Source organism: Scyliorhinus torazame, chromosome 17 (assembly GCF_047496885.1).
Source record: "Scyliorhinus torazame isolate Kashiwa2021f chromosome 17, sScyTor2.1, whole genome shotgun sequence".
Taxonomy (NCBI): domain Eukaryota; kingdom Metazoa; phylum Chordata; class Chondrichthyes; order Carcharhiniformes; family Scyliorhinidae; genus Scyliorhinus; species Scyliorhinus torazame.
Genome location: NC_092723.1, coordinates 72,447,818 through 72,462,482, shown reverse-complemented (window position 1 = coordinate 72,462,482; position 14,665 = coordinate 72,447,818). Strand labels below are relative to the sequence as shown.

At 45.3% G+C, this 14,665-nt stretch overlaps 1 protein-coding gene across 3 annotated transcripts in view; it reads left to right on the top strand.

Annotated features, from left to right (window-relative positions):
• LOC140393946 (AT-rich interactive domain-containing protein 2-like) overlaps positions 1–14,665 on the top strand; it is a 467,509-nt gene that overhangs the window by 436,489 nt on the left and 16,355 nt on the right. For all 3 annotated transcript variants that reach the window (XM_072480629.1, XM_072480628.1, XM_072480627.1), the window contains one exon: positions 7,485–7,608. In XM_072480629.1, coding sequence (XP_072336730.1) covers positions 7,485–7,608 — 124 coding nt within the window. The remainder of the gene's footprint in view (positions 1–7,484; positions 7,609–14,665) is intronic.

Genomic DNA, 14,665 nt, shown 5'->3' with positions numbered 1-14,665 from the left:
CTTTGCCCATCTAAGGACCATCTCTTTGTCCTTAAAACGGAGGAATCTCACCACTATGGCTCTAGGAATTTCTCCTGCTCTCGGTCCTCGCGCCATCACTCGGTATGCTCCCTCCACCTCCAGCGGACCCGCCGGGGCCTCCACTCCCATTAACGAGTGCAGCATCGTGCTCACATATGCCCCGACGTCCTCTCCCTCCGCACCTTCAGGAAGACCAAGAATCCTTAGGTTGTTCCTCCTCGCGTTGTTCTCCAGCGCCTCCAGCCTTTCCACACATCGTTTATGGTGTGCCTCGTGCATCTTCGTCTTCACCACCAGGCCCTGTATGTCGTCCTCATTCTGGGCAGCCTTTGCCTTCACGACCCGAAGCTCCCGCTCCTGACTCTTTTGCTCCTCCTTTAGCCCTTCGATCGCCTGTAATATCGGGGCCAACAGCTCCCTCTTCATTTCCCTTTTGAGTTCTTCCACGCAGCGTTTCAAAAACTCGTGTTGTTCAGGGCCCCATATTAAACTGCCACCTTCCGACGCCATCTTGGTTTTTGCTTGCCTTCCTTGCCGCTGCTCTAAAGGATCCACCGCAATCCGGCCACTTTCCTCTCCTTTTTTCATCCGTATCCAGGGGGGATTTCCTTCTGGTTCACCGCACAGTACTTTTAGCCGTTAAAATTGCCGTTGGGGCTCTTATTAAGAGCCCAAAAGTCCGTTCCACTGGGAGCTGCCGAAACGTGCGACTCAGCTAGTCATCGCCGCACCCGGAAGCCAAGTTTTTGTTAGTTAATCACTGACTGGAGGCTTCAGTTATATGGTGAGACTAGAAAAATTGGAATTGCGATCCTGATGGACCAATAAGGGTTAAGAAGACATATGATAGAGGTGTTCAAAATCTTAAAGGATTTGGATAGAGTAATTAAGGAGAAACTATTCCAGTGACAGAAGAATACTTAATCAGAGGGCACAGATTTACGGTAATTGACAAAAGAGTCAGGTGACTTGAGTGGAGGGTGGCCTGTGGCGCAGTGGTTAGCACTGGGACTGAGGACTTGGGTTCGAATCCTGGCCCTGGGACACTGTCCATGTGGAGTTTGCACATTCTCCCCATGTCTGCATGGGTTTCACCCTCACAACCCAAAGATGTGCAGGTTAAGTGGATTGGCCATGCCAAATTGCCCATTAATTGGAAGAAAAATAATTGGGTACTCTAAAATTAAAACAAAAGGTGACTTGAGTGAAGGAAATTTGTGCCGTGAATTATTCTGAACTGGAATGCACAGCCTGAAAGGGTGATAGAAGCAAAATAAATAACTTTGAAAAAGGGAATTGGATAAATACTTGAAAAGGAAAGATTTGCTGAGCCATGGGGAAAAGAACAATAAAATGGAATGAATTGGGTCGCTCTATCAAAGAGCTGGCACTGGTCACATAGCTGCTTTAGGTGCTGTATCCTTCTGTAGTATTCCAGCACAATTTTTGGATTTCTTGGTAATAGGCGGTGATTCGAAGTAACTGGTTTTCTGTAACTAAATTCCAGCCAATAGAATTAAAAATGATTACACATGTGACCTTGAGTCACTTTTTAATCTTGCATGCAGGAAATATCTCAGAGGCATGAGAACACAGCTATTGCACATTGTTTCTTTCCAATCCATTCCCTAACAAAGTAATCTGTGGGCAAGATGCAACAAAAATCTTTACTAAAGTTGGAGCATGATCATACATATTCCTGATGCATATTTATGGCTGGTGGTTTTAATTAAATAACTTGAAAGGCAGGCAATGGCACCACCAGGACTTGTCTATCATTTCATCCTTCTGTGTTAGGTGATCAGTTAGGACTGCCAGCTTCACTTTGAAATTAATATGAGATGACCTGGAGCTCAATATCTTTAATCAGTCAAAATGTCATTTGTGGGGTCAAATACAATGTAGTACAAGCAAAGTGCATAAAGCGTATGCAAGTTTTCAAAGACTGGGTAGTTCAATGGATTAGGCAGTGTGATATTTCTGGGACCTGGAGTTCAAATCCAGTTGCCGCTGATGGGATGAAAATTAGCTGTACAGACTCTTTACTCTTGGCTTGAGTAACCTCAATCCAACTCTTCGTTCTCCGGTATTTTCCCACAACTGGCCTATATTAACAGTCCCTGTAAGATAGTGTAAGAAATTGAATGAGAACTGAAATATGTTGGGTAGATGGGGGCAGAGTAGAAAGGTATTGGCCTGAATTTCGTAGTCAACAATTGCACTTGCCACTGGCATTGAAGAAAGCAGCCCATAAAGATCTCGCAATCTCTTTGGCATGGATTTCACCATCCTGTCAGTGGCTTGAATCTGGCACCAAGTCAAGGGATCTTCAGATGTTCAGCAATAGCGATGTATATCATCAAGTCAATGAAGCAGACAATCACATTGAAGAATTACTCGTAGACAGTAAACCAGAAAGTAAGATGTACTGATGATCATCTTTCGCTTCACATTTTGCAGAATTAAATCATAGAAGGTTTATGTCACAAGAAGTGGTCACTTGGTCCATCATGTCTGTGCTGGTGAAAAACAGTTCACCTAGCCTAATCCTGCTTACAGGCATTTGGTTCATTGCCCTGCAAGTTATGACACTTGAGGTGCATATCCAGCCACCTTTTCAATGAGTTGAGGGTTTCTGTCTTGACTACCCTCTCAGCTAGTCAATTCCAGACCCCCACAACCCTCTGGGTGAAAACATTGTTCCTGATCTCCCCTCTAATCTTTCTCCTGCTCTCTTTAAATCCATAGCCCCATGTCATTGACCTCTCCATTAAAGTAAATAGACCCTTCCCATCTGCTCTGGCCAGCCTCCTCATAATTTTGTATATTTCAATCAAATCTCCCCTCGGTCTCCTCTGTTCCAAAGTGAACAACCCCAGCCTGTCCAACCTTTCCTCATAGCTGCAATTTCCCCGTCCTGACATACTGATAAAGCTTCTCTATACCCTGTCTAATGCAATTCCGCCTTTTCTGTAGTAAAGTGACCACAACTGCAAATGGTCCTCCAGTTTTGGCCTGACTAATGTTTAAATAGTTCCAGCATGACACCTCTGCTCTTGTATTCTATGCTTCGGCTAATAAGTGAAAGGATTCCATATGCTGCCTTAACCAACACGGGGACCTTGCGCATTCACTTCAATGTTCCTCACTTCCTCTACACCTCTCGGGATCCTCCAATTTAATGTATAATCCTTTGCCTTGTTTGACTTCTCCAAATAATCTTTATTAGTGTCACAAGTAGGCTTAGATTACACTGCAATTAAGTTACTGTGAAAATCCCCTAAATCCCCTCGTCGCCACACTACAGCACCTGTTTGGGTACACACAGGAAGAATTCAGAATGTCCAATTCACCTAACAACCATGTCTTTTGGGACTTGTGGGAGGAAACTGGAGCAATCGGAAGAAACGCACGCAGACACGGTGAGAGCGTGCAGATTCCGCACAGACAGTGACCCAAGCCGGGAATCGAACCCGAGTTCCTGGCGCTGTAAAGCAACAGTACTAACCACTGTGCTGATGCATCACTTCCCCCTTGTCTGGGTTGAATTCCATTTGTCACATTATTGCTCATCTGACCAGTCCATTGATATCTTCCTGCAGTCTACACCAATCCTTCCTGCTATCAACTGTGTGGCCAATTTGTGTTTCTTCTGCAGACTTCTTAATCATTCCCCTCCATTCACGTTCAAAATATTAATATAAGCCACACAAAGCAAGGGACCTTGAACTGAGCCCTGCAGAACCCCACTGGAACCAGCCTTCCAGTCTCAAAAATATCCTTCAACAATTAACCTTTGTTTCCTGCCACTGAGCTAATTTTGTATCCAGCTTGCTACATTTCCCTGGATCCCATGGGCTTTGTTTTAACCAGTCTGCCATCTGGGATCATGTCACAATGTCTGGTAAAATCCACTTAGACCTCAGCAACTGCAGTACCTTCATCAATCCTCGTTGTTACTTCCTCAAAAGATTCGATCAGATTGGTCAGATACGACCTTCCCTTAACAAAACTACACTGACCTACCTTGATTAATCAATGCCTTCCTAAGTGGTTTATGATGTCCCTCAGAAGTAATTCCAAGGGCAGCACGGTGGTGCAGTGGTTAGCACTGCTGCCTCACGGCGCCGAAGTCCCAGGTTCCATCCCGTCCTTAAGTCACGGTCTGTGGTGTTTGCACAGTCTCCCCGTGTTTGCATGGGTTTCGCTCCCACAACCCAAAAGATGTGCAGGGTAGGTGTATTGGCCACGCTAAATTGCCCTTTAATTGAAAAAAAAAGAATTGGGTACTCAAAAATTTTTTTTTTTCTTTTAAAGAATTGATTCCAATAATTTTCCCACTGCTGAGGTCAGACTGACTGACCTAGAATTATTCAGTTTATCCCTCACTTCCTTTTTAAACAAGGATACAATGTTAGCAGACCACCAATCCTCTACACCTCACCTGTAACTTTTCTTTAATAAATTTAGAGTGCCCAATTATTCTTTTTTCCAATTAAGGGGCAATTTAGCGCGGCCAATCCACCTAACCTGCACATCTTTGGGTTGTGGGGATGAAACCCACACAGACACAGGGAGAATGTGCAAACTCCATACGGACAGTGACCCAGGGCCGGGATTTGAACCTGGGTCCTCAGCGCCGTAGTCCCAGTGTTAACCACTGCACCACCATTCTGCCCTATCTCACCTGTAACAAATGTGGGTTGGAAAATGATGGTCAGACCCGCTGCAATTTCCTCGCTGGCTTCTTTCAACAGGCTGATGTACATTTCATCCGTCCTTGGTGATTATCCGCTTTTAAGGGTGCTCATCCCCTTGCTACTTCCTCACCCTATGCTTACCATGTCCAATACTTCACACTCCTCTTCCTCCTTCGCTGCAATGTCCATGGGTGGCAAGGTGGTGCAGTGGTTAGCTCTGCGAGGACCCAGGTTCGATCACGGGTCACTGTCCATGTGCAGTTTGCCCCATGTCCGCATGGGTCTCGCCCCCACAACCCAAAGATGTCCAGGGTAGGTGGATTGCCCACGCTAAATTGCCCCTTAATTGGGAAAAAAACATTTTTTAAATTGAAAAAACAACTACACGTTATTCCTGTCTTTTATGAAAACCGATGCAAAGTATTTATTAAGAATCCTATCCACACCGTCCACCTCCACACACAGGTTATCTTTTTGGTCTTTTTTTTCTTGGCTATCCTATTACTCTTAATGTATTAATGAAACACCTTTGGATTCTCCTTAATTCTGTTTGTCAATATTCTTCTATGCCCTCTCTTTGCTTTGGCTTCCTAATTTGCTTTTTTATTTCACCCCTCTTTCTATACTCCGCTTTCTGTAGTGTTGAGTTCTTGGTGTCTGACATAAGCTTTCCTTTTCTGCTTTACCTTCTAAGCCCCTTGACATCGAAGGGGCTCTAGATTTGGCCATCTCCCCATACAACCCAAAGATGTGCAGGGGAGGTGCCATGCTAAATTGCTCCTTAATTGGAAAAAATATTTTTTTTAAATTTTTAAGATTTGGCCGCTCCCCTTTTTTCTTTGTGGGAGCATATTACTCTGAACCCATTGAATCTCCCATTTGAATGCCTCCCATTATTCTGACACTGATGTACATTCAAGCAGTTATTTCCAGTCCACTTTTGCTGTATCATTCCTTGGCTTAGTAAAATTGGCCTTGCTCAAATTTACAACTTTAACTCCTGTTTTATCTTTGTCCTTCTCCACGATTGTGTCTAAAACTAACTGAATTATGATCACTACTACCAAAATGCTCTCCCAGTGTCACTCCTTCCACCTGCCCAGCTTCATTTCCGAAAACTAAGTCTCGAATTGTGCCCTCTCTTATTGGACTTGGTACATACTGGCCAAAAATGCTCTCCTGAATGCACCTCAAGAATTCTGTTGCCTCCATTCCTTTCACACTAAAACTATATGACAGTTAATATCGGGGTAGGTAAAATCTCATATTACCAAAATGCTTCTTCCACAGTTAAACTTTACTCAATCCCTTAGGTGGACACTTCATTTCTCTGGAACCAGTCCACAGTGATCCTTGGCTCCTTTTTCCAGTTGGATAGCTTCTAATCCCCAAATTGACTTTCATGGCGGGTTACACTGGAGATCCCACTATCTAGCCAAAGCTAAGCAAATCTTTAAAATTTATTTTAAAGTCTCACAAGCTTGTTCTCTTCAATCCAAGTGCAAGCTCCCAGACGCATTTTGAGTGGTGAGCAATGGAGACTTGCTGCTTCTCTTTATCTTCGATTCTGACTTTATCTGTGAGGTTTCGGGATATTTTAGGAGAACCTGCAACCTGATCCTACAATGACTTCCTCTGGACTTCTCAAAGCCCATCACCATGGCAATGTGAATCACATGGGCCTTGTATCTGGTAGAAATTCTAATTACCTGTCCTCTGGGGCCTCCAGCTCTATCTTGGAATTAAATAAACAGTCAATATAACCATTTCCAAAACCTGACCATCTCCGCATGTCCCTGGGATTTGAGAGACCAGTAATCGATCCACTGATGTAGGTACGCTGGTCGTTGATTATAGGTGTGAATAGCTTGCACCATTTTCCCAGTAAGACAGCCTGGATCCCCGTTTGACCTTTCAATAACCAAGCTATCCAGTTCTGTTATCAGGCAAAATTATTTTTTTTAAATATAAATTTAGAGTACCCAATTATTTTTTTTCCATTTAAGGTGTAATTTAGCATGGCCAATTCACCTAACCTGCACATCTTTGGGTTGTGGGGGTGAAACCCACGCAGACATGGGGAGAATGTGCAAACTCCACACAGACAGTGACCCAGGGCCGGAATCGAACCTGGGTCTTGGGTGCCATAGGCAGCAGTGCTAACCACTGCCCCACCGTGCTGCCCCAAGTCAAGCGAAATTCAGTACAGATCACTGGACCCTTCATTCCTCCATCTTGCCCTAAATTAAAGAGACAGACTGGTCTAAAACATCATAATCTTACAAACTTCATACTTGCAACACAGTTCAATACTAGAGATTGGATATTCAAATAACTTGAATAAATTTGTGTTGTATATTTGTAGTGGTATATAGTTGATCATATTAAGATTACATTCTTCGAGGCTAGATTTGCTGCATCTAACTCCATTGGATTGTGGACTGGATACTAGCACCCTAGACCATGTCAAATAGTCTTGCATGAGGATATTATCAGGACCTGCTTGATGTCCAGAATAAAAGTACTTGTCTATTTTTGGTGGGACTTCACAACTCGTTGTGTTCTATACCATAGGATCCTTAAATGGTCTGGGTTATTACATCTGAGTTATCATTTCCTGGCTGAATTTCTTATTCCTAAATATATTTATATATTACCCATGAGTTTCTTTGGATCGCACATTTCTGCATTGAAATCTCACAATAGACTGGATAAGCTGACCTGCATCTTGAGTTTAATGTCTCTCAATATTTTGTTCTTCAGGCAGTCTCCGTCAGATGGTACAGCTCCAACACCCAAATCTCACAAGGCCTTGGTCAATCACCCCAGCGCTGCTCTAATGGCTCTAAGGAAAGGTTCCCGCAACCTTATTTTTAAGAATTACTTGGTAAATATCTGCACAAACATCTCTTGATGGGAAAAGATTTTTGTTTTAACAAGTTCAACAGGGAATAGATACCATATGTGTAAGAGGCAGTCGTTAACTTCTAAATGTAATCTTAGATTAAATGAAAACAAACTGACTCTGTTTCAGAAGATTGCCTGTTCAGGCTGCAGTCCAGGATCTGAGCACGTCAGATTGGTTCACAGCCAAGCAATTACTTTTGAAATTCCGCAATTGTTAGATATAGACAAAACCTGTAGCCAATTTGTGTATGGCAGGGTGCAACAAGGAGTGAATTTTGGTGTTGTTGTTTGAGGAAGTATCACTGATCAGGACACCTGAAAAACTCCCTATTCTTTGAATATCAAGAGATGATGTATGTCTAAAGCACTCACTTCAGTGGTAGACTGAAATGTCAACCAATAATAATAGAACATAGAACATACAGTGCAGAAGAAGGCCATTCGGCCCATCGAGTCTGCACCAACCCACTTAAGCCCTCACTTCCACCCTATCCCCGTAACCCAATAACCCCTCCTAAACCTTTTGGTCACTAAGGGCAATTTTTATCATGACCAATCCACCTAACCTGCATGTCTTTGGACTGTGGGAGGAAACCGGAGCACCCGGAGGAAACCCACGCAGACACGGGGAGAACGTGCAGACTCCGGACCCAGCAGGGAATCGAACCTGGGACCCTGGCGCTGTGAAGCCACGATAATAATAATAATCACTTATTGTCACAAGTAGGGTTCAATGAAGTTACTGTGAAAAGCCCTTAGGCGCCGAATTGTGACGACTAGGGGCTTTTCACGCTAACTTCATTGAAGCCGACTTGTGATAACAAGTGATTATTATTACTATTATTATTATTATTGGTTGACATTTCAGTCTACCACTGAAGTGAGAGCGTTTGACATATATCATCTCTTGATATTCAAAGAATAGGGAGTTTTTCAGGTGTCCTGATCAATGATACTTCCTCAAACAACACCACCAAAATTCACTCCTTGGGGCACCCTGCTATACACAAATTGGCTACTGGTTTTGTCTATATCTAAGAATTGCAGAATTTCAAAAGTAATAGATTGGCTGTGAAGTTCTTTACCAGGATATGATGAGATGATTTCTACAAGTAACACAATTTGTTCTTTGTTTTTCCATATTGAGCCAACACTGGAATCACTAATAACTCGTTATTCTTCAGGCACTTTTATTATTGTAAACTTACTGGCATTCCTATGTTTATTGCTTTTCTCTGTGTTAAATTGATTCAGAAGTCACGGAATACTTTTGAAGGGTTAGGGTTATACACAGAAATAGAAGTTAAGAAATTGTTTACTCTATGCACTGGACTCATAAACACTGATTGCCTTGTTTCCACAATCTAATGGGTGTTGTAGAATAATAACTAATTCCACATATAAAGTGAAATTGCACTCTAGTGTTAAAGGTCAGTGCCACAGTAATAATAATAATCTTTATTGTCACAAGTAGGCTTATATGGACCAGGGTTTAGAGAACCCCAAAGTGTATCATTGAGTTCACCTGACCCATGACTTTTAATAGATTGTGGTATGGGGAGCACACGGCCCACTCTACAGGTGTGATACAGCAGAGATCGAAAAGTAATTTTTAAAGCAAAACAATGTTTATTCTATGAACTCAACTTAACCTTTTTAAAACATACAGTGAACATCTTAGCAACCATCAATTCAAATACAACCCCCAAAGAATACAACACTAAGTAATCCTTAAACTTTCCTTTTTTAAAAAAATTATTTTTATTAAGGTTTTCATAAAATATCAATCACAAAATGAAAAACCTTGCAACAGGGTTAAGTACAAAACACAGTCCAAAAAAAGCAACCCTCCATACCCCCCTCCCCCCTGTACATAATAATTTAACGTTAACACCCCGACTTAACACAACAGATATATACAACCCCTCTGACCCCCCCAGTGTAAATAACAAAAACAAAAATAAAATAAACCCCCCCCCCCCGCCGAGTTGCTGCTGCCATTGACCAATGTCTACAGTTCTACCAGGAAGTCTAAGAACGGTTGCCACTGCCTAAAGAACCCTTGTACCGACCCTCTCAAGGCGAATTTCACCCTCTCCAACTTAATAAACCCCGCCATATCGTTGATCCAGGTTTCCACGCCTGGGGGCCTCGCATCCTTCCACTGAAGAAGAATCCTCCGCTGGGCTACCAGGGACGCAAAGGCCAAAATACCGGCCTCTTTCGCCTCCTGCACTCCCGGCTCCTCTGCCACCCCAAATATTGCGAGCCCCCAGCCCGGCTTGACCCTGGAACCTACCACCCTCGACACCGTCCTCGCTACACCCCTCCAAAATTCCTCCAGCGCTGGGCATGCCCAAAACATATGGGCGTGATTCGCTGGACTCCCCAAGCACCTAGCACACCTGTCCTCGCCCCCAAAGAACCGGCTCATCCTTGTCCCGGTCATGTGTGCCCTGTGCAGCACCTTAAACTGTATGAGGCTGAGCCTCGCGCACGAAGAGGAAGAGTTCACCCTCCCAAGGGCATCTGCCCACGTCCCCTCCTCGATCTCCTCCCCCAACTCCTCCTCCCACTTACCTTTCACCTCCACCACCGAGGCGTCCTCCTCCTCCTGCATCACCTGGTAAATTTCCGAGATCTTTCCCACCCACACCCCCCAAGAGAGCACCCTGTCCTGTACTGTGCGTGGCAGCAGCCACGGGAATTCCACCACCTGCCACCTGGCAAACGCCCTTACTTGTAAGTACCTGAAGGTGTTCCCCGGGGGGAGCCCGTACTTCTCCTCCAGCTCACCCAGGCTCGCGAACTTCCAGTCCACAAACGGGTCCCCCAACCTTCGTACCCCTGCCCTGTACTACCCCAAAAACCCTCCATCCGTTCTCCCTGGGACAAACCGGTGGTTACCCCATATTGGGGTCCACACTGAGGCCCCAACTTCCGCCCTGTGTCGCCTCCACTGCCCGCAGATTTTGAGGGCAGCCGCCGCCACCGGGCTCGTGGTATACCTCCTTGGAGGGAACGGCAGCGGTGCCGTTGCCAGCGCCCCCAGACTCGTGCCCACACAAGACGCCGTCTCCAGCCTCTTCCATGCAGCCCCCTCCCCCTCCATCACCCACTTGTGCACCATCGTCGCATTGGCGGCCCAGTAGTACCCACAGAGGTTGGGCAGCACCAGCCCCCCACCCCGATCCCTACTCTGCTCCTACACCCTTCTCACCCTCGGAGTCCCTCGCGCCCACACAAACCCCATTATACTCCTGTTGACCCACCTAAAAAAGGCCTTCGGGATAAACACAGGGAGGCACTGGAACAGGAACAAAAACCTTGGGAGCACCGTCATTTTGACTGACTGCACCCTACCCGCCAAGGACAGCGGCAACGCGTCCCACCTCTTGAACTCCTCCTCCATTTGCTCCACCAGCCTTGTAAAATTAAGCCTATGCAAGACCCCCCAGCTCCTGGCCACCTGGACCCCCAAATACCTGAAGCTCCTCTCAGCACTTTTTAGTGGGAGCTCGCCATTCCCCCTCTCCTGGTCCCCTGGGTGAACCACGAACAGCTCGCTCTTCCCCATGTTGAGCTTATATCCCGAGAAATCCCCGAACTCCCTGAGGATCCTCATTACCTCCGGCATTCCCCCCACTGGGTCCGCCACATATAGCAGCAAGTCGTCCGCATAGAGCGACACCCTATGCTCCTCTCCACCCCGCACCAACCCCCTCCAGTTCCTCGACTCCCTCAGTGCCATAGCCAGGGGTTCAACCGCCAGTGCGAAGAGCAGGGGGGACAGGGGGCACCCCTGCCTCGTCCCTCGGTGCAACCGAAAGTACTCAGATCGCCTCCTGTTCGTGGCCACACTTGCCATCGGGACCTCATACAACAGCCTAACCCACCTGACAAACCCCTCCCCAAACCTCTTCAGCACCTCCCACAAGTACCCCCACTCTCTCCAATCGAAGGCTTTCTCAGTGTCCATCGCCACCACAATCTCCGCCTCCCCCTCCCTCGCCAGCATCATAACATTCAGGAGCCTCCGCACATTCGCGTTCAACTGCCTCCCCTTCACGAACCCCATGTGGTCTTCGTGGATGACCTGCGGCACACAATCCTCAATTCTCGTGGCTAAGACCTTCGCCAGCAGCTTGGCATCTACGTTTAACAACAAAATTGGCCTGTAAGACCCACACTGCAGGGGATCCTTATCCCGCTTCAGGATCAAGGAGATCAGTGCCCGGGACCCTCCCTTGCCTCATTGAAGGTCCTAACTAGCAACGGGCCCAACAGGTCCACATATTTGTTGTAGAATTCGACCGGGAAACCGTCCGGCCCCGGTGCCTTCCCCGCCTGCATGCTCCCTATCCCTTTGGCCAGCTCCTCCAGCCCAATAGGGGCCCCTAATCCCGCCACCAGTCCCTCCTCCACTTTCGGAAACCTCAATTGGTCCAGAAAGTGGCCCATCCTTCCCTCCTCCAGTGGGGGCTCAGACCGATACAGTTCCTCACAAAAGTCCCTGAAGACCCCATTGATGCCAACCCCACTCCACACCACACTCCCTCCCTTGTCCTTAACTCCCCCGATCTCCCTAGCAGCGTCCCGCTCTTAAACTTTCCTTTTAACATCCATAAAACCTTTAAAAAACTTTTTAACAGAAGCACATCAGGTTTAAATTCACTACTGAGAACAGTTAGAACTCTGAATTCACCAAATGATCAAGAGATAGTCTTTACATGGCAGAGAGAAGAACATTACACCTTCTGTGGCTGGCCGCAGTTCCAACACTAAAACAAAACCAAAAAAACATAAACACACCCAAGCTTTTCTCAAAGTGAAACTAAAAAGCAGACAGCCCATCTCCACCCACACTCTGACACCACTGCAGTAACATGAGCGGACAAACATTTCTTAAAGTGACATTCTCATGACACCTCCCCCAAGAAAAAAAAATAAACCATCAACTTCAAGGTGGTTTCATTTTCCAGCTTTTCACTATCCTTTAAGAAATGTACACAGTAAATGTACTTTTTCGTTTTGAAAAAAACAATACTCGCAAACAGGTATAATAATATTCCTCCACCTGGAATCCCTCTCGATTGACAGTCTCTTTGAACAAGACGGTCTCTGCATGATCCATCCATTTTTCTACACCTCGCCATGTCTCTTTAAAGTCAGATACTTTAGTTCAATCTGATCACAGATTCCCAACACAGGAGCATCGGTTATCGCAGCTTTCAGGCAGTCAAATGCCTGTTGAAACTCCGCTGTCCACTGAAATTTTTGAAGTTTCTTCAGCAGGTCCATCAGTGGAGCAACCACGCTACAAAACGTTTGCACAAATGTTCGATCAAATCCACTCATGCCAAGAAATCATCTTATTACCCTTTGTGTCGAGGGTATTTGAAACTCCCCAATAACTTTTGCTTTCACATCCTGTGGGACCATTCGACCGATTGTATGGCCAAGGAAAGTGACTTGGGCTCTTCCAAATTCACTTTTGGCTAGGTTTACCACCAAACCCGCCTCCTGAAGTCGATCGAATAACTCCATCAGATGTTTTCAATGTTCTTTCCATGTCTGGCTGAAAATTACCAGGTCGTCGATGTATACCGCACAATTGGGTAATCCAGAAGCAACTTTGTTAGTTAACTGTTGAAATGTGGCTGGGGCGTTTTTCATGCCAAATGGCATAACTTTGAATTGGTATATACCATCTGGAGTCACAAAAGCTGAAATCCCCTTCGCCCTTTCGGATAAAGGTATCCTGCCAGTAACCTTTAAGTAAATCCAATTTGGAAATAAAAGCTGATTGTTCCCCTTTCTCAATGCAATCCTCCAAATGTGGGATGGGATAAGAGTCCGTTCTTGTAACTGCATTAACCTTTCTATAGTCCACACGCAACCGTTGGATGCCGTCTGGTTTAGGTACGATCACTATGGGTGATGGTACCTAATTTATCTCCACAAACATGCCCATGTGATATCAATAAAACTTTCAGGTCAGTCCGTTTTTCCTCTGGAAGGTAACTCAACAATTTATCCCAATTGTTAAGAACATCCTCATTTTCCAATTTAATTTGAGGTATGTCAAATTCAAAGTAATCTGGATTTGGTTCGTCACTTTGAGTTAGAATCATTAAAACCTCCTCCTTTTTCTCTTCTTCCCTTTCAAAGTACCTTTTAAGCATATTCACATGGCACTCGGTGAGTTTGCCTTCAATCTGGCGTTCTTACCACATAACTCACATACATAGAGTTACATAGAACATACAGGGCAGAAGGAGGCCATTCGGCCCATTGAGTCTGCACTGACCCACTTAACGCCCACTTCTACCCTATCCCGGTAACCCAATAACCCCTCCTAACCTTTTTGGTCACTAAGGGCTATTTATCCTGTTCAATCCACCTAACCTGCACGTCTTTGGATGGGAGGAAACCGGAGCACCCGGAGGAAACCCACTCACACGTGGAGAACGTGCAGACTCCACACAGACTGTGACCCAGCGGGAAATCGAACCTGGGATCCTGGCGCTGTGAAGCCACAGTGCTATCCACTGTGGCTTCACCTCACCTCACTTAATTTCCTTTCAATCTGATACGGTCCACAAAACGTTGCTTTTAAAGGTTCACCTACCACTGGTAACAATAATAAAACTTTAATCTCCACTGGCAAAACTACAAATTTTGGATTTCTTGTCCGCTACCCGTTGCATCACATTTTGTGCAACTTTTAAATGTTGTCTCACCAATTCCTGCTCTATTTAATCGTTTCCTAAAATTTGACACTCAATCCAATAATGAAATTTCCGATTTCTCACTTAGCAATTTTTCCTTAATCAGTTTAAGTGGTCCTCTTACCTCCTGACCAAAAATTAGGTAAAAAGGACTGAATTTGGTTGTTTCATTAGGTGCATCCCTAATTGCAAGCAGTACGAATGGAATTCCTTTATCTCAATCCTCTGGATAATCGTAGCAATAAGCCCTCAACATTGTCTTTAATGTCTGATGCCAACTTTCTAACACTCCGTGATTCTGGATGG